The sequence below is a fragment of the Talpa occidentalis genome, unplaced genomic scaffold (assembly GCF_014898055.3).
Source record: "Talpa occidentalis isolate TD23 unplaced genomic scaffold, MPIMG_talOcc4v2.1 talOcc4.16, whole genome shotgun sequence".
NCBI classification, from domain to species: domain Eukaryota; kingdom Metazoa; phylum Chordata; class Mammalia; order Eulipotyphla; family Talpidae; genus Talpa; species Talpa occidentalis.
The window spans coordinates 21303789-21329120 of record NW_023601653.1 but is presented as its reverse complement, the minus strand read 5'-3'; the positions used below and the strand labels follow the sequence as shown (position 1 = coordinate 21329120).

At 42.6% G+C, this 25332-nt stretch overlaps 2 protein-coding genes across 4 annotated transcripts in view; both read right to left on the bottom strand.

Annotated features, from left to right (window-relative positions):
• Positions 1–20396, bottom strand: part of POC1B (POC1 centriolar protein B) — a 72077-nt gene extending 51681 nt beyond the window's left edge. For all 3 annotated transcript variants that reach the window (XM_037513894.2, XM_037513895.2, XM_037513896.2), the window contains exons 1-3: positions 20340–20396; positions 19622–19706; positions 4153–4324 (exon numbers count right to left, since the gene is read on the bottom strand). In XM_037513894.2, the coding sequence (XP_037369791.1) occupies positions 4153–4324; positions 19622–19706; positions 20340–20354 (272 nt within the window). In that variant the 5' untranslated portion in view covers positions 20355–20396. The remainder of the gene's footprint in view (positions 1–4152; positions 4325–19621; positions 19707–20339) is intronic.
• Positions 15630–19476, bottom strand: GALNT4 (polypeptide N-acetylgalactosaminyltransferase 4). Its single transcript, XM_037513893.2, has one exon. It carries the CDS (start codon positions 19020–19022, stop codon positions 17274–17276), a length of 1749 nt encoding a protein of 582 aa, XP_037369790.1. The 5' UTR covers positions 19023–19476; the 3' UTR covers positions 15630–17273.
• Positions 20397–25332: the final 4936 nt, after the last annotated feature.

Below are 25332 nucleotides of genomic sequence, written 5' to 3'. Positions count from 1 at the left end.
CTATTATTCCCACCTATGTCTCCAACCCTGGTGGTGGCACCTGAGCCCATCAGTGTGTATTTAAGGCCACATTCACCCCTAGGCCAAATCCTAATATGAGCAAAATAAAAATGAATGATAACAACAAACTTTTGTTCTCAACACCTTGAAATTTCAGTTGCTTATTTTTCTTGGCTAAGTTGGATAAGAACAGGAAAAAAAAAAGATGTAGAAAAAATGTGCAGCATTTAAGGGGAAAAAATGTTAGAATAAGACAGGCTCGATAGCAGGGGAGTTATAAGACAACATTTGGGAAACAGTGCTCCCAAGATGCCATGGCACTTTCACTTTATGCTTCATCCAGACTCATGAATGTTTCCATTCAGAAAGACATACAGGCGATACCTTATGGGAAAAATCACAGTAACTGCTGGGCAGAGATCAGACAACAGAATTTGCAAAAGCCTGGAAGTCACAACACCTCCTCCTTTCTCTCCTCCCACACCCAGGGAGTCAACAAACCCTATCATTACAATTTTCTAGATATCTTTTGAATTCCTCTTCTCTCTCTATCCCAGTTATGCTTCACTGAGGGTAAGATATACCCACAATATCCTTCACTTAGATTACTGCGAAAGCCTCTTACCTGGTCTCCCTGTTCTAATCTTTTACTTCTGTCCAGTCACCTATATACTGTATTCATTACCTTGGCAGAAGTGTAATTCCACGCATGCAAATCCCAATGTCAACATATCACTGGCTAACCACCAAGAAAAAGGGCAACGCCCAGCCTCGTTTCCAGGCCTCCTGCCACCACAATGAACTTCGTACTCAGAACCATTGCGCTGTTCCAAAAGCGCCTCAGCCTCTGTACTTTCTTTTTTTTTTTAAAGATTCATTTATTTATTTATACAAGCACTGGGTACAGTCAGAAGTGCAGGAGAGTGAGAGAATTCACCAGAGCCAGAGCAGGGAGCAGAGCAGGCAGACTGACGAAGCACACTGCTGAGGGGAGCGGCGGGTGGCAGGAGAGGTCTGCGCGCTATGTGGGACTCTCGCCGGTGGCCAGGAATTGAACCGGCACTGCAGGGGCTGCAGGCAGCTTCGCAGCCCAGCGCTCAACCGCTGCGCCACCAGGGGAGGCCCTGTACATACTATTTCTTCAGCTGCACTATCTCCCTGCCCCCAAGCTCCCTTGACCAACCCAGACAGGCGTACTTGTTCCCTACCTACTATGTTTATTTTGTTTATTACATTATATAGCACTTTTTAAAAATAAACCTGTTTCTCTCCTATTAAAAAGTGTTTTTTAAGACAGGAATGATGATTAATTCATCTCTATAAGACGAGTATCTAGCACAATGTCTGGTATACAAAAAGAGCTCAGTACATTTGGTCAGATTTCACTGGGAAAATCAATAATGAAAGGTCCTTAGAGTCACATGGGCCTACCCTTCATTAGCCTATAAGGCGAAGATGACTTTGGTACCAATTTCCATTGCCAGATACATAATATTATACCAGGAGTAACCAACATCAACATTTTTTAAAATATAGGGAAAAAATAAGGGAAAGTTCTACCTGTAGCAGTCAAGAGTGGTTTTGGCCTGAATTCAAGTAAAAGGCCTAGAAAAAAAACAAAGAAAAGACTTGGCATCTTCTATGACCAGGAAGCCAAGAGGCAGTGAGCATGATCAAAATCTGCCCTGGTCTGTAGTTCTACACTCCTCAGATTATCTTATTTGCCTTCTTCTAAAAGACTTCCTCTTATCTGTAGGCTGAATTAACCACTGGATCCGGCCTCAACAGGATGCATATAAGAAACCAAAATAGGAGTGTCTTGTGTTTATTGTGGTCTTGCTTAACTGGTTTCTAGTTTCTTACCTTGTGTTAATGTAGGCTCTCTGAATCTCACATATAGTAAATATGCAAGTAATGCCCTTCCTGCCCACATTCTCTTACCTGCCTGTTAGGATGAACTCTTGGCCACACTTGCTTCCACGTTTGCGCCTACTATTCTTTTGGTGTCTCACTGCAAATACTTGCCCACAATTTCTTTCATCCCTGTATACACATACCCCACTGCTCCCCACAGGAGGCAGAAATTACTGATTCTTACTCTCTTTAAATCTTGGTTGGTGCTATGACTTATTTTGACCAAAACTATGTGACAGAAGTGACGTACTACAAGATTCATGCCTAGCCCTTGAAAGGTCTAGCAGTTTCTGCTTTTACTCTCCCAGAACCCAACTGCTCTGCAATAAGGAAGTCCTTATCCTGCTGGAGAGAGGGCTCTTGGAGGCCCCAGATGCCCTAGCCATTAGCCAGCACCAAGGCCTCATGTATGAGGGAGGTAATGGATCTGTGAGCTCTACCGCCAGCTTCAAGGAGCTGTAAGCATCACAGCTAGCACCAAATGGGGCAGAAGAATCACACAGCCAACCCACAAAATTGTGAAAAGTTAGTTTTGTACTAAGCTACTGAGCTTTACAGATTTTTATTCAGCAATAGATAATGGATACTCCAGCTTTCTTCCCATTGCCATAAAACATTATTGCTTTGACTCCACTGAGAGAGGATCTAGAGAGAGGAAGTAGATATATCTACATAAGCCTAAATTTTGTGCTTAGATTAACCCATATAAATTAATGTTAGTTTGCTTGTAGCTCACCTACCCTAGTACAGTTTATTCACTGACATTTCCCTGAATTAGTAATGGGAGGCTGACGCCGTGTTATGCCCAAGACAGTAAAACCACTAGTTCTAAGTTCCCAAAGTGAAGGATTTCTGAAAATGCTTTCCCCTTTGGACCCCAATTCAATTTTCCCCTTATAGTCCCCTCTATGGTATCATCCACGCTGTCAACATACTATTTCTCCTCCGTCTTTACCACCATCAGAATTTAGATTTCTCAAAGCAGAGTGTCCTGTGGGTGGTGGCAGAAAACAAGTGGCTTTCTTTCATGTGGGACTGCCTGAGCTTGCCCAGTAAATCACCTCAGCTATTGATTTACCCTCCTCAAACTATCCTGTCACAGCAGAGTCAAGGAAAATGCTTAAATTCTTATTCTCTCGTGTACTTGGGGGGAAATGATATAATGTGATAGATTTATTCTAAAAATATTCTAGCAAAAAATAAAAGGATGGGTGTGGTTAACAGATGAAACAAGATTGACAGAACACTGATTAACTTGAATTTGGTGGATGGCTGTGGTGGGGAGAGTTGTGCTATATACCTTCTATGAAGGTATATATGCTTCTATGTAGTTAGCTTCTATATGCTATATACCTTCTATGTAGTTAAGAGTTTAAAAACTTTTAAAAATTGTGATTAGACATCATATAAAAAAAATAACAGTACAAAACACAACAAAGCAAAAACAGACAATTATAAATCAGAGACATCCTGCAGGGGAGGAGGAGGGAGAGGGATCAGAGGGAGGGAGGGAGGAGCACAGGGGACTGAGGTGATGGTGCACGGGTGCCTTGGGAAGGAAATTTTATGGGGACTACACCTGAGGGGGTGGGGGAAAGCAAATATTGTTTAAAAAAATAAAAAATAAATAAAATTGTGCTTAAAATACAGGATTGATCAGCTAGAATTTAAAAAGCTTCTTAAAGAGGTATTTGTTAGAATAGGAGAGGACCTTACACAAATGCAATGATTTACACTTTGGTCAGAAAATACTGGAGCCCATTAATTAGATATCAAAGGTTAGTTTTGGCACAGAGGTTTTTCATAGAGGCCAAAAGGCTGCTAAGACCCATGAATGGGTGTCAGGAGATTAATAAACTACAAATTTTTGGTCATTTATGCTGATGTGTATCTCTCTGGGGGAGATAGTCTGAAAATTACCTCAGGTTTATAAAGGGATTAATAATAATCACTCTCTCCCCCAACTCCAAAAAAGCCTTAATATATATTGAGCATATTCCCCTGGTGAGAAATAGTATTCAAATAGAAGACATAAGCGGGAGTTAAAGATGAGGAAAAGAACTGACATAAAAAAGTTCGACTTTATGACTAGGGCAGTACCTCCTCATGTGTCTCGACTAAATACAATGCAGGGAACTGGGGGGTTAGCACTCCAGAGAAGGGCATGAGGAACAGCCTTGTGGCCATATTCTTTCACATTCCTAAATCCAGAGCATAACAGGTGTTTGTTTCTCTTACTTATCAGGAATCCAGAGTCTAACAGTTCTGTCTCGTGAAGCAGATGCCAGTAAGTTTCCCAGTGGAGAAAACTGCACGCTGGTGACAACATCTTTATGACCCACATATCGAAAAGCTCGAGCTGGTGGCTTGAAATTCCATAGCATGAGAAACGTATCCCAGGAAGCAGTTGCTATCAAGAAAGAGAAGAACAAAACCACTTCTTGTTAAAATGCAAACACAGGTCTTTCTCATTACCTTGGGCAGCATATTTTTATTTATTTATTTATTTATACAAGCACTGGGTACAGTCAGAAGCGCGGGAGGGTGAGAGAATTCACCAGAGACAGAGCCGAGAGCAGAGCAGGCATACTGACGAAGTACACTGCTGAGGGGAGCAGCGGGCGGCAGGAGAGGTCTGCGCGTCATGTGGGACCCTCACCCGGCAGCCAGGGATCGAACCAGCACCGTGGAGGCTGCAGCCAGCTTTGCAACCTAGCGTTCAATCACTGCATCACCGGGGAGGCCCTTGGGCAGCATATTTAATAACAAGATGTCCAGGCAATAGAGGCACTGGGTGTTGTAAGGCTGACCAGGTAATAACAAGAAGCACTTTTCAAAGAAAACCCAATGTTACATCACTAATATGCAAATTGACTGTGTCTTATGGAAGCACAGAGAAAGAATAGTGGCCCCATATTTGGTTAGAATTCAATAACTGGGTATTTACTAACAAAAGGCTGCACAGTATAACAGAGAATACAGAGGGCCTAAGTCTCAGGGTGAATGGGAGAGTTAACCTTTGCCACAAGGAGTGAATGGTTTCCCTGAGAGGGCCAGATGAGATGACTTTTTTAAAGATTTATTTATTTATGCATGTAAGAACGTGGGTACAGGCCAGAGGTATAGGGGAGGGGTGAGAGGATTCACCAGAGGCAGAGTGGGGAACAGAACAGGCAGACTGACGAAATACACTGCTGAGGGGAGCAGAGGGCGAGACAGGAGAGATCTGCTCGCCATGTGGGTTGCTCCCTCACCGGGGATTGAATTCATGCCGCAGTTTTTAAACTGTTTATGTGAATACTAACTGCACACTTTCCGAAAAATTACAATAGTATAAAGGATATTAATAGGCTCTTTACTAGATCCACCTGTTAATATTTTGCATTCATTGTGCTCATTCTCTTTCTCTTTCTGTGCATGACATGTATATCCACGTTTTTGGTTCCTCCCCCCCACCCCCATAACCATTTAGAAGTAAATACATCAAAATATACCATTACTCCTAAAATCTTCAGTGTTTTTGTTATTCTAAGAATAAGTATGTTCTCTTACATGCACATAGTACAGTTATCAACTTTAGTAAATTAATCACTGAATTATCCCAGGAATACTTTTATATCTAGATAAGGTGATTTTTTATATTAATTTATTTGAATTTTTTACATCAATTTTCATTTTTAAACAATATTTGCTTCCCCCCACCCCCTCAGGTGTAGTCCCCATAGTTTCCTTCACCAATTACCTGTGCACCATCACCTCAGTCCCCTGTGCTCCTCCCTCCCTCCCTCTGATCCCTTTTCCTCCTCCTCCCCTGCAGGATGTCTCTGATTTATAATTGTCTGTTTTTGCTTCGTTGTGTTTTGTACTGTTTCTAGTTTTTTACACTGATGTCTTATTTGATTCCCCTATATTTCTGCTATTAATTAACCCATCCGATATTTTTCTTTTTCCTTCTGGCTTATTTCACTGAGCATAATTCCTTCTAGTTCCATCCATGTTGCTGCAAATGGCATGCGTTTATCTTTTTTGATTGCTGAATAATATTCTATTGTGTATATGTGCCACATCTTCTTGATCCAGTCATCTATTTTTGGGCGTTTGGGTTGTTTCCAGGTTTTACCTATTGTATAGTGCTGCAATAAACACAGGTGTACAGGTGTTCTTTTGAATCAATGTTTTTGTGTCCTTTGGGTAGATCCCTAGAAGTGGAATTGCTGGATTGAATGGTAGCTCCATGTTTAATAGATTGAGGAACCTTCAGACAGCTTTCCATAGTGGTTGGACCAGTTTGCACTCCCACCAGCAATATAGGAGAGTTCCTTTCTCACCACATCCTCGCCAACCTTTGTTGTTGCTTGTTTTTTTGATACGTGCCATTCTCACTGTTGTAAGGTGGTATCTCAGTGGGGTTTTAATTTGCATTTCCCTGATTATAAGGGATGTTGAACATTTTTTCATATGCCTATTGGCTATTTGCATTTCTTTTTTGGAGAAATGTCTTTTAAGTTCTTCTACCTATTTCTTTGACTGGATTGTTTATTTTGTTTCTGTTGAGTCATGTGAGTTCTTTGTGCATCTTTGTGATCAGTCCCTTAGATAAGGTGATCTTAAGATCTCTTTCTGCCCTTTTTTTTCTTGACATTCTATTATTTAAAAAAAGTGATACATACATGTTGATTTTCAGTGCACACCTGAGACTTGCATAATACAATTTACTTCAATAAAAAAAATTGTGTGTCAGACATTAGCTTAAGGCCCTAAGAAAAGGAAAACAAAATGCAATTAGTGGTAAAGAGTGAACAAGTAAACAAATGAAAGATAGATCTAACTCTTACCCTAAAACCAAATTTATTTATGCCTGTAGTCCCCAAATTATCCAAATAATAGGAAGCAGGTCAACAATAATCACTAAATCAAGATAGTAGAATGCTTAGGAAAAAATGCAACCTGGAAACTTGAAAAACAATTAGAATAATTATAGAAAGTGACTGAAAACCTAAGTTCTTTAGTCATAAATAAAATTTATTTGGACTTAGCCTCTATGTTGCTTCCAGGTGAAACAGCTTAAATGAGGTTTTAAGTGTCAAGCTCCAATGCTGTATACAATCTACTTTTTAAAAAGGTATAAAAAATTGATGTTCTACCACAGCTCATCAAATTATTAAATATTTACATCAGCATCTGAATTATCTGGAGTTAACGGAGACAAAATGGGGAAAAAAACTGAATTACCATATGCATTATACTCAGTTGAGTTCTAGTGTGTTATGCTGCAAACAAGATCCACAAAGGGACACAAGACATAATCCCTTACCTGAAGATGAGATACTGAAAGTATTAAGAGAAATAATACTTGTAGTTTATGCTTGGCATGTAGAAAACACTCAAAGGTAGCTCCAAATGTGTGGTTTTTGTTTTCGTTAGTGTTAGCAGCAGCAGTAACAGCCTAGATAATATACTCAAGACTGAAAACTGGATGGGATCACTTAGGAAGCATGTATAAAGCAGGTGAAGGTACTTAACCTTGAGAGAAGAGCAGAGGAAGGAGACATACGTGAAGCAGGAGGTTTCTAGGAATTCAAGAAGTGTCCAAGAGGACCATGAACTGTGTCAAATGCTTTGAAGAGACTTACTCTGATCAGGCTTGAACAGGACTGGCTACATAATTTGCACAAACCTGAGTAAAAATGTACCTATGGGGACTCATAGAGACTTTAAGAATTTCAGGACAGTACTAGCAGGGCATAAACTAAGTGTGAGGATCTGAGTAACCACAGAGATTATGTGCCCATAAAACCTAGGCCCGAGGATCCAACATTGGTTTGTCAGTAAGAATTGCTACAGTGACCAGGTGGGATCAAAGCTGGATGGTATGGGTTGAGGACAAAATGGAAGGGAGACAGTGGAGAGACACAGGGTCCCAATACTCAATATGCTAAGGACCAGAAAAAAATGGCATAATGGAATGGATCACGGAGCAACAACAACTGGGCTGGGCTGGGGTGTTGGAGGGATGAGAATAGAAAACTTAAACAACAGCTTCTGACTTCAGCCTCACATTTTTTCAGAAGTCAAAGGGCATCTTAACCAGAGTGGATGCTCACCAATGATAAATTTAGAGTTGATGGCTATACATAACCACATTAAAGCAATGCTTGCTATTATCAGCATGAGGCCCCACTAAAGAAAAGTGACTGACAGAGCAGCCTGGTCAAATGGTATAAAGGATGCAACAGCCTAACCTTATGGTGAGGTGGCAATTCAGAGGCCTATGAACTACGAAACAGCAGGAGAGAAACTCTAATCACAAATGTGGCTCAGAATACACTCAATATTTTCTTCTAAATTTCAAGAAAACAAAGGGAAAAAGGTGAACAATCGAGAAAGATCCCATTCTTTTTTAGAAAACCATGAAAACCAACACATTATTTTCCTTCTTACTTCTTCAACCTTATCCTACCAGACCCTAACAACATGATAATAAAATGTATTTGATTATTGATGCCAATGTAGTACTGTGTCAATTTGGAATTTGCTTTTATATATTTTCATTGAACCAGGTCCTAAACAAACATTATCATTCAATTTAAAATGTCAAATCTCTACCCGTCACCATCTGACTGGCCTATTTTGAGATAAAATTTCAAAGGGAGGAAGTTAAGAGAAAAGGTTAACTATTAAATCTACCCACTAAAAAAAAATTATTTGTATTCTATAATAAGCACCCATTGTTTCAATAACCCTCCTTTTGACACAAGAAAGAACAAAGTCCATGCTCACAGAGGTAGGTGCTGTGCTCTGGAAGGGACAGTAAAGACCACACTCATGGAGGCCACATTTACTCTCCATAACTTCCAAGGGTCAACAGCGACAGTGCCAACTTCAAGTAGCAACTCAAGCCCTCTTGTTGATTTAACCAAATTAAACTATAATTAACTAGATGGAAAAACAATTTCCTGGAAGAAAACAGTACTGCCTCTAGTTTTTGTGAGAGTGGTTAAATTATCTTTATCTTTTCACTTGGCAATAAATGTTTACGATGACAGAGAATTCCAAGATTACACAAGACTATTGGCCGAAATCATTTTCCAGTACACGGCCACCTGGTTCTCCTTCCTAGAGATAACCAGTGTTAACCATTATCTTGTGTAAATACGCACATGTATTTTTTATACAAATGGTAGCATGCTCTACTGGCCATGATGAATTTTGCCTCTCCATCTTCCCCAGGCCGCTTGGTATAATATATTGGAGATGATGATTTTAGTACAAAGAGCTGCCTTATTCTTTCAGCTACTATTTTTGACCATCATTCCTAGAAGAAATCAGAATTTCTTAGGATGAAAAGTTCAATTTTAGGGCTGGGGCATAGAAAGCACATATTGGAACAGCTTGTGATTCAGAAGGTAAGAAATACTCAAAGAATGAGAGGCAAAAATGGTCTTTTAATATCAGCATGGTATTCTATTGTGTATCAGTACTTTAAATTATGTAACCAGTCTAGGTTGTTTACAGTCTTGTGCATTTACAAATGACAAAGGAAGACACATATGATACATTCTTAACTACTGATGGATCAAAGAGTACATATTTTAGAATTTACAAAAAAGGTTTGCGTTCACAACATAGTATCATTCACAACTTTATAAATGTGGATTATATCCCTCTTGACCTTTTCATTCCATATTCAAGAGAGTCCTAATAATTTCAGATCAACTTCCCATGAAAATTCTTGAACTTTTCAATTGCTTCAGAAGCCCCCTCTCTATATTCTACCCTCATTACATTCCAACAAATGTTGGCGAGGGTGTGAAGAAAAAGGAACTCTCCTGCACTGTTGGTGGGAGTGCAAACTGGTCCAACCACTATGGAGAGCTGTGTGGAGATTTCTGGACCTACTAAACATAGAGCTTCCATATGATCCAGGAATTCCACTCCTAGGTATTTACCCAAAGGACACAGAAACATCAATTCCAAAGAGCACCTGCACCCCTATGTTTATAGCAGCACTATTTACAATAGCTAAGCTTTGGAAACAGCCCAAATGCCCAAAAATAGATGACTGGATCAAGAAGATGTGGTACATAGACACCATGGAATATTACTCAGCATTCAAAAAAGATAAACACATGCAATTTGCAGCAACATGGATGGTGCTGGAAGGGATCATGCTCAGTGAAATAAGCCAGAAAGAAAAAGAAAAATACCGGATGGTCTCACTCATAGCAGGAATCTAGAAAACTTAAATAAGGGACCAGGAAAATGAGTAACTACAAGAAAGTGAAAATCAAAATCAACAAAAAACTATGAACCAGAGACACTTTTGGGGGTGGGGGGCGGGAGGGGAGGGACTGGGGTCAAAATGGGGGAGTTGCAATTGTACGGGGAACATAAAAATAAAATTTATTATTTAAAAAAATAAAAGAAAAGAAAAGAATGCTAAATGTCACTAATTAATTATAAAAAAAAATCTACTACTGAAAGTAAAGTTGGCTTTCTTGTTTGAGGGCTATATCATGATGACAAGGTTCATGCTAGTTTTGGGGTTAGAAAAGAAATACTGGGCTGCCTTCTTCAGGGAAAAAAAAAACAACTAAGGAAATCTTTAAGAAGGTGTTTTCCATAAGCATTTTTAAGAAAAGAAAAAGAAAATAAAATCCCAGGCATACATCTATAAACCTAGATAGAAGGAAGAAGTTTGCACAATAAAGATAATGTTGGAATTTTAATTAGAAAAACTTTAATATCCTATCTAATACTTTCTGAATTAGTTTGTACTACCCAAGCACTATATAATAATATAACTAAGTGATGGCACTAACTTAAAATTCCTCTGCTGCTCTGAATGAGGGAATAATTTATCATGTTTTCCTTTTAGCTGACACTAAGTAATTAGCTTGCTACTGTAAGCACAAACTGAAAGGAGCTGTGGGTGCTTTCAAAATAATCTTTAGTAATAACAATCTGGAGAAATTTAATTTTACTTATTCAAATTCCACATGTCTATGAGGACTGACAATAACTTCACTGAGTTATTAGTATGGGTCAAGAAGCTTTAAGGACTATATAAGCATTCTGTTAATTCTCATAATAGGATATGTAAGTATCATTACTCCTCATCTATAGATGAGGAAATGAGGCTTCATGAGGTTAAATAACTTGGTCAAGAGCATGGAGGTGGAAGGGACTAGAGTTCCATTTTCAACCCAGTTCTACCACACTCTAAAACCTGGGCATTTCACCAATTAGCCCAAAATGCTGGAATTTATGGACTATCTCCATTAGAATTCTAAGGGACCTTGTCAAAAGCTCATATTACTAGTAAGTTACATTCTTTGGGTAAGATCCATAAATCTCAATTTTTTTCTGCTTTCTCAGTTCATTCTGTTATCTATTGGAATTAGAGAAACAGCATACTCTACTAGGGCCATATAGAGTACACACTATATTAGCACCTGGGAGTAATTTTTAAAATTATGACAGTAGGAGAGGATTCAACAAAGCTACTACACAGGTTGCCATCAAAAATCATAATAGAAACAGAACTTCTGGCAATTTTTTATTATGGTTTACTGCAGGGAAAATAACTTAAAAATTCCAAATTTCATTCTGTTTATTTTGGTCAGAAAAAGGTGAAATTAACTTGCTATTTTCCATCATTTATTCTGCAAATATTCTACTTGTTAAGTAGGGATTTAGTCAATGACAGGGTAATCTTGAAGGGAAAAAAGGGGAGGGAGTGACAACTTCAATCATATAATTATTTAATTTTAAAATATTAACTTCCAATATGCAGCTTGAAATCTGCAACCCATGTTTACATACTTTTAAAATCTTCTAATATTTATATAAACTCAAGTATGGTCCTCTAGGAAAGGACTGACCTAGCAGTAAAGACCATGGTTCCAGACCAGGATCAGCCAGGCTCTGCTGCTTACTAGCTATATAGCTTCAGAAGCTTCCAAACTTTCTATCTCTGCATCCATAAAAAGGGATGACAACACTTCATTGACTGTTTTCTCCAATCCTCTTCCCTCTCATCACCTCCCAATCATTCTATGGAACTCAAGAACCCAGCACCTTCTAAGAGACTACTGAGACTAAAACCACCACGTTCTGCCTTATTTCCTCTAGCCATGGCCAGAAGTCATCAATCACCATGCACACTCACTCCCATAATGCTCTGGGCTGCCCTTAGCTGATACGCATGCCATCTCTTCCCCCACAGCTACTACCCACCAGAAGGACATTCAAATGACCTCCCTTATATCTGTGTCCTCCTCTCCTGCACTATTTAAACCTTGACTGCTCTTGGGGACACCAAACTTGCTGAAACTCTCAAGTGAAGATCATTTTCTCCATCACGCTTCCTCTACCTCAGATCAGTCTGCCACTCCATTCCAATCCTGGTATCATCGCTTCATTCAACAAATGTCTTATCCATCTTTGGTCTTTGCATGTGCTATTTATTCTCTTTCTAGTCTTTGTGTAACTAATTCCTCCTTTAGGTCTTGAGTGAAATTGAACTTTCACAGAAAAATGTTCTTTGATCCCACAAACTTAAGTAATGTTGCCTCTGTTCTCTGTCCAAAGCACCCTGCTCCTTTTCTTCACAGTATTCGACTATTTTCCTATTTCAAGTTGTGTCTCCACATGATTTTTGAATTTGCAAATATTTGTCTGTATCACTGGGCCATTAATTCTTCATACCATCCTACAAAGCACACCTGTTTTGTTCGCCTCTGTGTTTTCCCAGGGCATACAATACCTCTGGTACATAGTGGCATTACCAGATAAAGGAATATTAAACAAATTGGGCACTTCCCATTTCCCTTCTGAGAGGGATCAGAGAAATGCAAATAAAGGGTAACCAAACAGCTGAGGACACAGCTGGTCTGCAGTAGACATCTCTTCCAGGCTAGCCTGGGAAAGTGATCAAGCTGGGCACAAAAGGAAAAGCAGTACCCGATGATTAGCCAGTTGGAAGTGCTTCTCTAGTCTCAGTTCTGCCATGGACAACCATACAAATCGGGAATATATGTCACCTTTTATAATAATCTCTACTTCCTATTCCAAAGAATTGAATGAGGTTTTTCTGAAACTTTAGGAAAAACTCCAAATTAATTTCCTCTGCAGCCTTATACTAAGTTAGGAGCTTCATGTACACATGCACACACGCACAAGAACACGGCACACACATCTACCTTTCTTAATTCTACTGAACTTCAAAATGACTTGAGTATTAATAACAGACCGTACTGGCCTATTCAAAAGTCTAGTATACACAGAGGGAAATGGAAATATTTCCTGAGACATACAGAATTCCCCATCTCGTCTTTTTCCCCCATTTTCTTAAGTGAGGTATAATTCACAAGCCATAAGTTCACCCTTTTGTAGTATATAACTCAGTGCTTTGCTCAAAGTTGTGCAACTATTCTCACTAATTCCAGAACATTCTCATCACCTCCTCGCCCACCCCCCCCCAAAAAAAAACTCATCCTCATTAGCAATCATTTATCTGTTCTTTGCTCCCCAGCCCCTGGCAACTACTAATGTACTATCTCTATGAATTTTCCAGTCTTTTTTTACATTCATGAAAGTGAAACAAAGATAAAATGACCTGCACAGTTGCTCTCACAGTTGCTGCGTGAGAGCAAGATTATAACACACGTGTTTACAGTGAATGTTTAACTGTATGAGAAACAAGTGAAGATGTTTAACTATACATATCCTAAATGTGACTATGAAATATCTGCTGTATAAAGCAGAGTCCTTACAATAGTGATTTTCAGGCTGTGTGTTGGGCCAAGGAGAGGGAGGGGTGTAGGATGTCAGGCAGAAATCACTTAGGAGGAAGAGAGAAGCTACCAGCAAATAGCATTTAGGGACAGGGTGGTTGATACAAAAGGTTTAGGGAAATGTGAGATCATGTAGTTTATAGGGCATACAGGGTTCTTTTCAGTCCAGGGTTTTGAAATTGTTTTTAATATGACCAGGGAGACCCACTTGCTTCCATTTATAGTGCACCCAATGGATCCCAGAGATTCCTGATCATTTCCATTTCGCTTATGAGTAGTTAATATATTATTGGTGTTAACACCACTTCAGAAAACTTGCTGCATTATGACATCTGGCAAAATAATGTAGGCACTAACTTTCTGTTAGTCCCACTGTCTGCATTTGCACGTAAGTAAAAGAATTACAAGCTTAACTTACTTCTGTTACCATCAGTAAATGTTACCATCAATAAATCACAGAAACATCACAATCCATTTGCAAAAATAATTAGGTACACATTTTATTTTATCTCTTAATCAGCATTGCAAATGCCGTTCACAAAAGGAAAAAGAATGAAAACCACTCATCACAGGAAAAAACTCATCATTGAAAAGATGAATTCTGAACTTTAACAATCTCTGCACTCATTTAAAAATATTAGTAAAACAGCAATTCAAGAAAACAAATCAAAATGAGTATTTTATTAAAATCAAGACTCTAAATCAACGGAGACTGGATAACTTAGAAAATAACCTCCTGTCTTCAACCTAGAAATGTTTGATTCACCACCTATGATAATAAATATCCTCAGGAGCCTAGAGCTGGCAGGTAAACAAGTTTTCTTTTACAAACAAAGTCATTTTGAGTGACAGAAATTCTGCAGATGACTACATTATGAATTTTTAAATGACTGCTAAAAATGCCTATTTAGATCGTCAATCTATTCATAGAATTGAACACTAAATGACACAGCAACCATTAAGAGTTGAAACTTCTTGTCTAGCAAATATTTTATTACACTGTTATTAACCAAAGGTTCAACTCTTAATTGTCTACAGCAAAAGAGAGCGTTGGTACAAATAAATTAGAATTAGGGACTCGAAGTCTTTTATTTTTAGTTTTACAGTGTTTGTGGAATTGGAAATGCCCACATATGAAAATGTGAAAGTCTTATTCTTCTGTTACTTATAAAATTGTGAGGAATGAAAGCCCACTTGGAATTACTGATGTAATAAAGCACTAGTTTCATTCCAAAAAGATGGATGGGCCATACACTGCAATTTAGGCAAAAGGTAAATAGAGAATTAAGTGTTTTACTATTAAATGCTCCCTTTCCCTGTTGACAGGAATAGCACAATGCTAGAGTAAAATTAATTCCAATAAGTACTTCCTGAATCTATCAACTTTAATTTTCCCATTTGATTAGAGGGCTAACAACAATAACAAAAAATAAATAACAAAGACATGGTGATTAAAAAAAAAAAAGGCAGACAGGCAAGGGCAGAGGTTTAGGTGACTATCCATTACCAACCAAGCCTTTTGCAAAATTCAGAGCATTATTATAAAACCTTCCATTACACCCAGAGCCACATAAATGGCACACAGAACCTTAGACAATTCTTTGATAAATTTTAAGGTTACGAGATAACCTACAGAACTATTAACACATCATTTTCATTTTAAAAAGGAAAAAAGAATGTAGTCAAGATAATTAGCAATTTTTCTTTTTGAAATGGTGATACTAAAATTTTTTCTTAAATTCAGATTTTACAAATTTCCAAAGTCTCCAAGCCATCAAGAAGACACCAAAAACAACTTTCCTTATGAGTACTGTGAACTAATTCTTTATGAAGTGTGCACGTTTCACAAATCCAGACGAATGTGAACTTAGATTTCATTTTAAATTCAGCCTGTGACTTCTTGATTTAACACTGGGGAAAAAAAAAAAACAGTAAAAATATTTTTATTGAAATGTTTACTTCTCAAATAATTGAGTTTGGGAAATACTTATATCCTTAGCCCAAAAAATTACTTTTAAAGTCTGAAAGATTAAAAACAAAATTGGTTCAACAATTATCAAAATGAAATGACTATAAATATGATCTCAAGAACTTTTCCAGTCAATCCAAAATAAATCACTTCAATTGAGCTCAGCTCACTTAATTTTTAAAACCATTTTTTCCAGTTTCATAACTGGACTGGATGTTGCTCAACAACATTACCAACGTTAAAAGCGAATAGATATAAAAGTTTTCAAAGAATTGCACAGTTACCGAAGCTGATAAGGGTATAATGTACAATCATTATATTTCAGAGCTTGAAGAGAACTTTAAGACCTATTCCAGCAATCACATCTTACAGACGAGGAACCTAAGGCGCAAACTGAGTCAGCTGGTCAAATGCATTGACCAATGTCACATTCCTTGGGCTTAGCCATTCATTCATTCAGTCATTCACTCACCCACTTGCTGAAAGCTGTCCAATGCCCAGCTTGGTGCTAGGTGCTGAAAACAAACTAGGAGGCAGCATTCACCACTTTGCCAAGGCAGTCTTTTTTTCCTTGTCTAAAGACAAATCCTTAAATGCCCTATTCAGCAAGAGCTCCTAGAAGAGTTCTCCAGCCTCCATAGAGGCAGGCCCACTTTCAGTTTTACACATTTTAGTAAACACAGTTGGGTTTACTTCAGAGAGGCCTCAATTGTGTTTACTTTAAGTGATTAAGCACTAACAAAGGGAAGTATAGTATTCTGAATGAGTCCCTCTCCACTACATTCATCACTTAAGGAAGTGCAATCAGAAAATGCCCTAGACACACAAACAAGTTCACAGAGAGGACAGCCTACAAAATCAGAGGGATTTGAGGTATCAACAAGATCAGTTAAGTCTAACAGCTCAAGTTTACAAAGTGTGGAATGTAAATATCTCCCCAGTTCATTCAGGTGTGGGTAAATTTTCTGAGATGTCTATAAGTTAAAAAAAAAAACCTTGAAATGCACATTCAAACTTAATACCCTCTACCAATGACACAAATATCCAGCGCTTTCTCCTTAAGATCAACTTTTCTTGATTTTGATTTGACTAAAGGAAAATTAGAATTAAAAAATTAACAAAACCTAAAGTTTAATGTGCTGGCAAAAAGAAATTCAGATTCTATGTACAATTAAACACCAATAGCTCAAACTGCACAGTTACGAGTTTTGTCGAAAAAACGGGATGTGCAGTGAACTTACCCTTGAACATAAACCATCCCTCATTCTGCCTGGACTTTTACATTCTTTAACACCAAGTCTGGCTACTAAACTCTTTTGTAATATCAATTCACAGTCAACCTCTTTAAAGAGAAAAGATCCTACTAACAATGCTCTTAAATAAAACAATCCATATGTAAGGCACTTTGAAATATTTAACAGCAGCTCTAGGGGCACCCACTGTCATTGTTCTAGACCCAACTGAAACACAGCTTTGACAGAGCTCTCACAGATGACCACTGGGTGATTTCTGAGACAATACAATCTTCACAGAGGCTCCTCCGTGGTCCTGATGCTACTGTTAGCTCAGGACGAAAGTGCTGTTGTGCTCTTCTATTTCTCGAAGCTCCAGATTTGATTTTTATCTCCAGCAACACAAGTTCTCATCTGAACATCAGGTCGGCCCTCAGGAGTCCGATAAGCACTAAGACACAGTCCTGAGTGTGGATGAAAAATGGTTCCATCGTCTTTAAAATGCCAAATGATGTTTGCTGGAACAGAGACCCCATCTTTGGGACAAGTTTGCATTCCTATATGGTTTTTTTTCTGAGGGACCTCTGCACATAACTCTGTCACAGAATTAAACCTTATCTCCTTGTTTGAAGTATATTCAAAGAATTGATTGCCTCCTTGACCATGGCATCCAAACAGTGAAAGGTTAGCACCTGTGGGGTTGCTGTCAGGAGAGTTATAATCCAAGCATTCAGAAGAAATCCCTAGACTACGAATAGCCCCGTGCCAGCCTGGTCTGTCCTCTGGCACATGTAAAGTAGAAAACACATTTTTCAAATACCAGTCAAAGTTCTTGCAACCCAGACGTTCTCGGAGTAATTTTCTTTCAGAAATATCGCCATAATCTTCTTTCCTTGCTGGAGGGTTTCGATTATAGAAATGTTCTTTGTACTCGTCCATCCATACTTCTGCTGCTCGCGCAGTATTCTGCAGGAAATTGGGCCGAGCATAAGGCGCCCGCTTGGGAAATACGTGGCCCACGTGGGAACACGGGTGGATCTCCAATTTGCCACCACATTGCCAAACCCTGAAAGAAAGCTCAAGGTTTTCACCTCCCCAAACTTCCATGCCAGTGTCATAAGTTCCAAGGTAGTGAAAATATTTTTTGCTGACAGCAAACAGTCCTCCTGCCATGGTAGGTGAACTGATTGGGTCAATTCTTGATTTCCGTCTGTCCTTTTCTTCTTTGGGGACAGAATGCCACTGGAATGTTAAGCGCCAATCAAACCCACCAATCATGGGCTCTCCAGTCTGCATATAGAATTCAAAAGTATTCCAATCAATGGTGTCGATAACAGGACAAACAATGGCTGTTTCATCCTCACCAATCCTGTGCAAAAGAGGTTCCAACCAACCAGCATTACACTCACAGTGACAATCCAGGAAAGTGAGGACATCCCCAGTGGCAAAAGTGGCTCCAATCAGACGGGCCCTAACCAGCCCTTCCCGCTTATTTGTTCTTATCAAGCGGACTCTCTGGAGATTACTGATGTAAGTTTCAAGCTGTGTCTTCAAATAAACTCTGTCACTTAAGTCATCAACCAAGATGATTTCCTTCAAAAGGACCGCAGGAGAAGTTTCCAAAACACTGTGGACCGTGCGGAGCAAAGTTGACCAGGCTTCATTATAGAAAGCAATGATAACAGAGGTGGTGGGAAGTTTCCTATAGTTGAACTTCTGGGATTTACACTCATACATTCTTTTATCTTGTATATGGCGGTGCAGGGAAATCCTGTCACTGAGGTATATATTGATAGCATATCTCTCAATCAGTTCTTCTTGCTGCTTCAGCTCACCCTCGCTGAGCTCGAGTTTGCTGGCTTTCCCCCACTCCCCAAGTGCCCAGGAGTCTGCAGGGGGTTTTGCATAGAGAGGTCGAGACAAATCCTCCGCGTATTCCTCCGGGTCTGAGAGCTGTCTTAGCCCCCGCTCCCTGGCAACGCCAGCTCCTGAGGAGGCATGGAAAGTGGAGACCGAGCGTTCCACCAGGATATAGGCCACTGTTAAAAGCGCCAGCAGCAGGCAGCTTTTGCCTGCCCAGGTCCACCTCACGGCCATCCGGATCCTCATGGCTAGGGCGCAGACGCAGCCACCGGAGTCACCAAGCAGGGGAAGGGCTGCGAGCCCCGCAGCTTAGGTTTCTGGTTCAAGCAGAGGCGAACTTCCCAGCAGATCTCTCCTTTCCTGCGGGCGCTCTGCTCCTTTCCAGCCACAGCGTCCACTACGGGGTCACCTGCGACCTCTAAGTCCTCGGCCTCCGGCACAGACCCTATGGCTCTCTGTCCACTTCCTCCAGCTAGTCTCACAACTTTTCACAAACTCTGCAGCCAACACCCCACCCTCCCAGGGAGGAGGGCTAGCTCCGCCCATTCTCACTCACCCCTCCTGGTGGTTAGCTCGCGAAAGTGGCCTTCCAGTTCCGAACCTAAGCGCTACAATGCCCGGCCGGGTTAAGCACAGGTCCGGCGTGAACTAGGCGCCACGGCTCGGGTCCACTCTGCTTTCCATTGCGCCCCGCCACGCTGGGCTCCCAAAGTCTCCAGCCGCCCCTGACCCCCCGCACACAGGTCTCCAAGTATTCTCGCGGCGCCCGGTGTGGGCATCCCGGGCTGAGCTTTCCCGACCAGTTACGCGTTTGCTTTGAACAAAAGAAAGAGAATAAAACTTACCAAGTTGTTTGCCATTGGGACTGAAGTCCACGGAGGTGATCGCAGCTTTGTGGCCCTTAAAATAACGTTCCAGAACCGGATCCTCCTGGGAAGGAAAGTTGTCAAGTTTGGAAAGCAGGTGCAGTCCTCTAATTCGGGGGTACAGGGATCGGCGCTGTCTCCCGGCCGGAGTCCGGCCTGGGAACCCCCGCCTGGGCTGCGCGTCTGCCGGGCGGGAGGGCAGTGCCTGGGCGCGCGCGGGCGCTCGCAGGGGGAGTCGCCACGCGCCCACTTTTACGCGCAGCGAGGCCAGACGCCTCCATCGCGTGGCCCAGAATCGAGGCCCGGGAGGGAGCCCCCCGCGACAGCTGGTTTGAAATGCACATCCCCGGGACGCGCCCCCTGGGACGAGCGAGCGGCAGGCTTGCACCTGCCTCCCAGGTGATTCTGACGCAGGCGCTCCACGGAACCCCTCCGAGAATTCTGGGGACCGTGGGGTTGCTCGGCTCCGACCCGAGCTCCGCGATGCGACAGGGGCGCCCGGACGCCCGGCCAAGGCTCGGCGCTGCAGACACCCCATTAGCTGAGGGTGAGAGGCGGGCGCCGGGGGCGGAGGAACAGCCCCTCAGGACCCAGCTTGGACACCTGCCTCCACCTCTCCCAGGTGCGGGAGCAGCCCCGACTTGGCCCCGCAACCTTTGGGACTGGCTCCGGGGAGCGCCCCCCAGCCCGTCCTTACCGGGGCGGAGGCCATGGGGGAAGCGGTCGGCGCCGGGCTTCAGCCAGTGGAGGGGGTCGGGGGAAGGGAGGGGGCTGGGGAGGGGGGGACCGTGCGGCTCCCGGAACGGTCTGCCTAGAGCGGCGGCGCCTCCCGGTCACTACAACAACGGCGGCCCAGTCAAACCCCGCGTTCCAGGCGTGGCCAGCCGAGCCCCGAGTTCCGCCGGCACCCGGAAGAGCCCCGCCTCGGTCGCCTGGCCGGTGGGACTCCCCGGGATCAGGTGTGACCAAAATTGGCGTTAACTAACACAGGTGCTCCCCCAGGCTCGACGCCAGAAGAAGGGTTGTGACTGAGGGGGGAATAAGACCGAGGGGAGAGGGAGGGAGGGAGTGTGTGATCGATGCAATCAGAGTTCGATTACAAGTTAAAGAGACAGCGCCCTTTGCGAATTTCAAGCCGGCCCGCCAGCGCTAGTTTGGTTGGGGTTGGGGGTGCTTTGAGCTAAAGTGGGGCGATTTGCTAGTTACTGATATACGCAAAGGAACTAAACTCTTGAAGGGCATTGTTGGATATGTTTAGGCACTGTTTTTCACATAATGCCCTGCATGATGGAATGATGGATGAACGTGATGAATGAATGTTGGGCTCTGCTTTCTTTTCTTTTTTAAAAAAAGATTTATGTGGTATATATACACAATGGAATGCTATTCTGCAATCAAAAATATAAACTCGTGCCATTTGCAGCAACATGGATGGAGCTGAAGGGATTGTGCTCAGTGAAATAAGTCAGAAGAAAAAAGAAAAATATCGGTGGTTTCACTTAAAGGAGGAATATAGGAGAACCAAACAAAGAATAAAAAAAAAATACAACATTTGCAGGCAAGCTATCGATCTGAGGCATATAGCAGTGAAGGGAGGGAGATGTGGTGGTGTGAGATTTATGGGGACCACATGTGAGGGGGGAAATCAAATACTGTACCAAAATGAACAACAATGTAAGAATTTTTTTTTAAGTTCAATCAATTAATAAATTTAAAAAAAAAAAGATTTATTTATTCATGATACTAGAACTGGGGTACAGGCCGGAGATGTGGGGGGTGAGAGGATGCACCAGAGACAGAGTGGGGAGCAGAACAGGCAGATTGACTGAAATACACTGCTGAGGGGAGCAGCAGGTGAGTCAGGAGAGGTCTGCTGCGCCATGTGGGTTGCTCCCTGACTGGGGCTCGAACTCGTGCTGCAGAGGCTGCAGGGACAGCTTCATAGGATGCATCTTAACCTCTTGTACCACGGGGAGGTCTGAGCTCTACTTTCTGTTTTCATTTGCGAAAGCTGGCGCAGCCAATATACAGTAGCATATTTAAACTCGCCAAGATTTAGAAAGAAACTTTTTTGCTTTGTTTAAAATATCAGGAATAAAATATTAGGCAACATAGTATCGATGACCATTTCTGCAGTACACTTACCATTTGCACTTCAGCAACTTCACGGAAGTTGGTAGAGTTACAAAACGTTACTGTGGGTCTCCTGGGTGGCACAGCGGTTGAGTGCTGGGTTGTGAAGCTGCCAGCAGCCTCTGCAGCGCCAGTTCCATCCCCGGCCACCGGGTGAGGGTCCCACATGGCGCGCAAACCTCTCCTGCCGCCCGCTGCTCCCCTCAGCAGTGTACTTCGGTCCTTCTGCCTGCTCTGCTCCCCGCTCTGGCTCTGGTGAATTCTCTCACCCTCCCGCGCTTCTGACTGTACCCAGTGCTTGTATAAATAAATAAATCTTTAAACAAACAAACAAAAAACAAACAAACAAAAAAAACGTTACTGTAGGGTAAGGAAAAATGTCAGGCTTTTCTGCCCTCCCGCCATCAGGATAGATGATGGATCCTTGTGGTCCTGAATGCATGCCTGATGGTGGGCACCTGGAATAGGGTGTGGGCATAGGTAGAAGGGATTCACCTGGGCTAAGACTGGGCTTTTAAGGTCGGCATCATGGGGACACCAGCAGAAGCCAAGAAGCCGAGAATAAACAGAAGCCGAGAGAGAAGCAGAGAAGACCGGAGAGCCCAGATAGAGTGAAGACTTGCTGGGGGCTGGGAGGCCTGCCAGCCTCCCTGGCCCCCAGCACCCTTGCCTGCCGTGTACCTGGTAATCCCAATAAAAGATCTGCAAAAGCCACTGAGGACTCTGACTCCTCCTTTACCCAGTCTGCTGGATCCTAGACAACCTGCACTATGTATTCCTGCCCTTTCAGTTACCAATGCTAACAAACTATATACTTGATTCTGGGGTATTTTACATGTAATTCTCTGAGGATCACACACAGACTACTCTTCTCTTTCCAAGTCTGTATCCTTTTTTACCCTGCCTAAAGCATGAAGGACTCAAATGAATCTTACATATAGAATAAAGATGTTTGGCAGCAGAGGATGGCTTAACAGCCCTAGCCCCTAAGAAACAGCTATGCAAATAAAAGGTATATGACACACTTTAATTACATGTTCTCTAAATCGTCTAATAATTAAATTTAGTTTTAATGCATACTGTACAAAAGAAGGAAGCAGATGGGAAATACAGGATTTCAGTATTCATTTAAATCAAGTATACGACTGTTGAATATATGCTACATGTTTGGCTCTAAGGAATACGAATGTGACATATTTTCCCTTCCCTCAAGAACTCAAAAATTTAGGCTTCTGAGTCTCATTTCAGCATGCATAATAATGATTTAGGGAACTCCATTCTCTCAGGTGCTGATAAAACATCTATGGGGTGAAATCCAGGGTCCTATTGATTATTGTGGGTCTGTTAGACTTAAGCGTCCTGTTCAGCCACCATTATGGTTACCTGCAGTCCTGCATTCCTATACAAAGGTCGAACTGTCCAGTCACAGTCAAATGAGCCAAACCTTACAAGGTGCCTTTCTATCAATCAAGAGCAGAAAGCTTGATCACTCTGGGAAGGTGTAAGGGCAGGACAGGGGCACAGTGCAGGTTTTCTGATCCCATGCAGATCGGGTAAAGGAGGAGTCGGAGTCCTCAGAGGTTTTGCAGGTCTTTTATTGGGGTTCAGCGGGGATATGGCAGGCAGGGGTGCTGGCTGGGGGCTGGGAGGCCTGTCTTCACTCTATCTGGACTCTCTGGCGTTCGTTCTGCTGCTTCTCGGCTTCTTTCGGCTTCTGCTTCGGCTTGTGCTGCTGCTTTCTGCTGCTGCTGCTGCTGCTGGCGTCCCCATGATGCCACCCTTAAAAGCACAGTCTTAGCTCAGCTGAATCCCATCTACCTGTGCCCACACCCTATTCCAGGTGCCCGCCATCAGGCATGCATTCAGGACAAGGATCCATCATCTATCCTGATGGCAGAAGGGCAGAAAAGCCTGACATTTTCTTTACCCTACAGAAGGGTATGCATCAAGAGGTATGACTGGGAACACCCAGGGGTGCTGAGAACAGACGCATAAACTTACTCCTGACTCATACATCATGAGGTGTGACCAGGAACACCGGGGGGGGAGATCCCGAGGACCGATGTATGACAAGGGACCCCAGAAGCTGATCAGTGGAATGCCTTGTTGATAAGATCAGGACCATGGCCGGGGGTCTGGGGTCTAGTTTCGATTATAACACTTGGTCATCAAGCTGATAACATGGTGTAAGGGGCAGGACAGGGCACAAGGCAGGTTTTCTGATCCCATGCAGATCGGGTAAAGGAGGAGTCAGAGTCCTCAGTAGTTTTGCAGGTTTTTTATTTGGGGTTCACCAGGCATATGGCAGGCAGGGGTGCTGGCTGGGGGACTGGGAGGCTGGCAGGCCTCCCAGCCCCCAGCAAGTCTTCACTCTATCTGGGCTCTCTAGCGTTCGTTCTGCTGCTTCTCGGCTTCTCTTTCGGGTTCTGCTGCTGCTGGCTGGGGCTGCTCGCGTCCCCCCCGTGACGCCGCCCTTAAAAGCACAGTCTTAGCTCAGCTGAATCCCATCTACCTATGCCCACACCCTACTCCAGGTGCCCACCATCAGGCATGCATTCAGGACAAGGATCCATCATCTATCCTGATGGCGGAAGGGCAGAAAAGCCTGATATTTTCTTTACCCTACAGTCCACCCCCTCAGGGTTTTCTGCCATACAGTCTATACATATATACACAATTTTCTAAGCAAACAAACAATGCAGCCATGGCCCACAAAAGCAAATACATCAAATAACAAAATACAACATAACAAAATACAACAGAACACAAATAAGTCCAGGCAGGGCACCAACCAAGTGCAAAAGACAATTATTGGTACCAGCAGATGAGCCACCAAATCTGCTGCCGAAGGCACTGCTCATACGAGGGAGGGGAAATCACACACGGCATCTGCTATAACACACCAGGAGCCGTCAGGCTTCCTGGCCTTCTCTGGCTGTAGTCTCGGCTACAAGTCACACACAGCATCCACCCCCAGGATGCACTAGCTCTGGGATTGGCAATTTTATTCTGTTGGGGGTAATCGCCAACCCTCAGGGTTTCTGTCTGCAGTCGCTCCAACACTCGGCCTTCATGGCCACCCATGCGACTCACAGACCCCTGCTCTCAAGCCAACCCACTGCACAAGCACATGGGTTGGGGATCCAAACTTTGCATTTGGCTTGGGCTCCACCCCAAGCCACATTCCCCACCCGTCCCACAAGGACGGGCTCCTCAGCTCCTCACCCTCACTCAAGAATGAGCAGGGCATCACCCATAGGTGATTTTACGAGACTCACAGGGCTTCAGCATACCCAGGCTGCTTAACAGCCGCTTTAGGGCTTCTCAACTTAGCATCAGTACCAGCTTTTGCCACCTTAGTTGGCTTTTCTCCTCCACCTGGCCACTGGGCATACACAGGCTGCTTTTGGCCATCTAGGCCCACTGGCCACCCCCAGATTCTCAAAAAATAAACATAACCTGCTAAGGTCCTCCGCCTTCTGGCGGGATTGTCAGTCCAAAATCATCAGTTCATCAGTCTATCAGTCCATTGGCCTCTCCCTGCTTCAGCAATGGCC

Bases quoted from the DNA above. Each gene is read 5' to 3' on its own strand.
- GALNT4 (XM_037513893.2), bottom strand. From the start codon at position 19,022: ATGAGGATCCGGATGGCCGTGAGGTGGACCTGGGCAGGCAAAAGCTGC.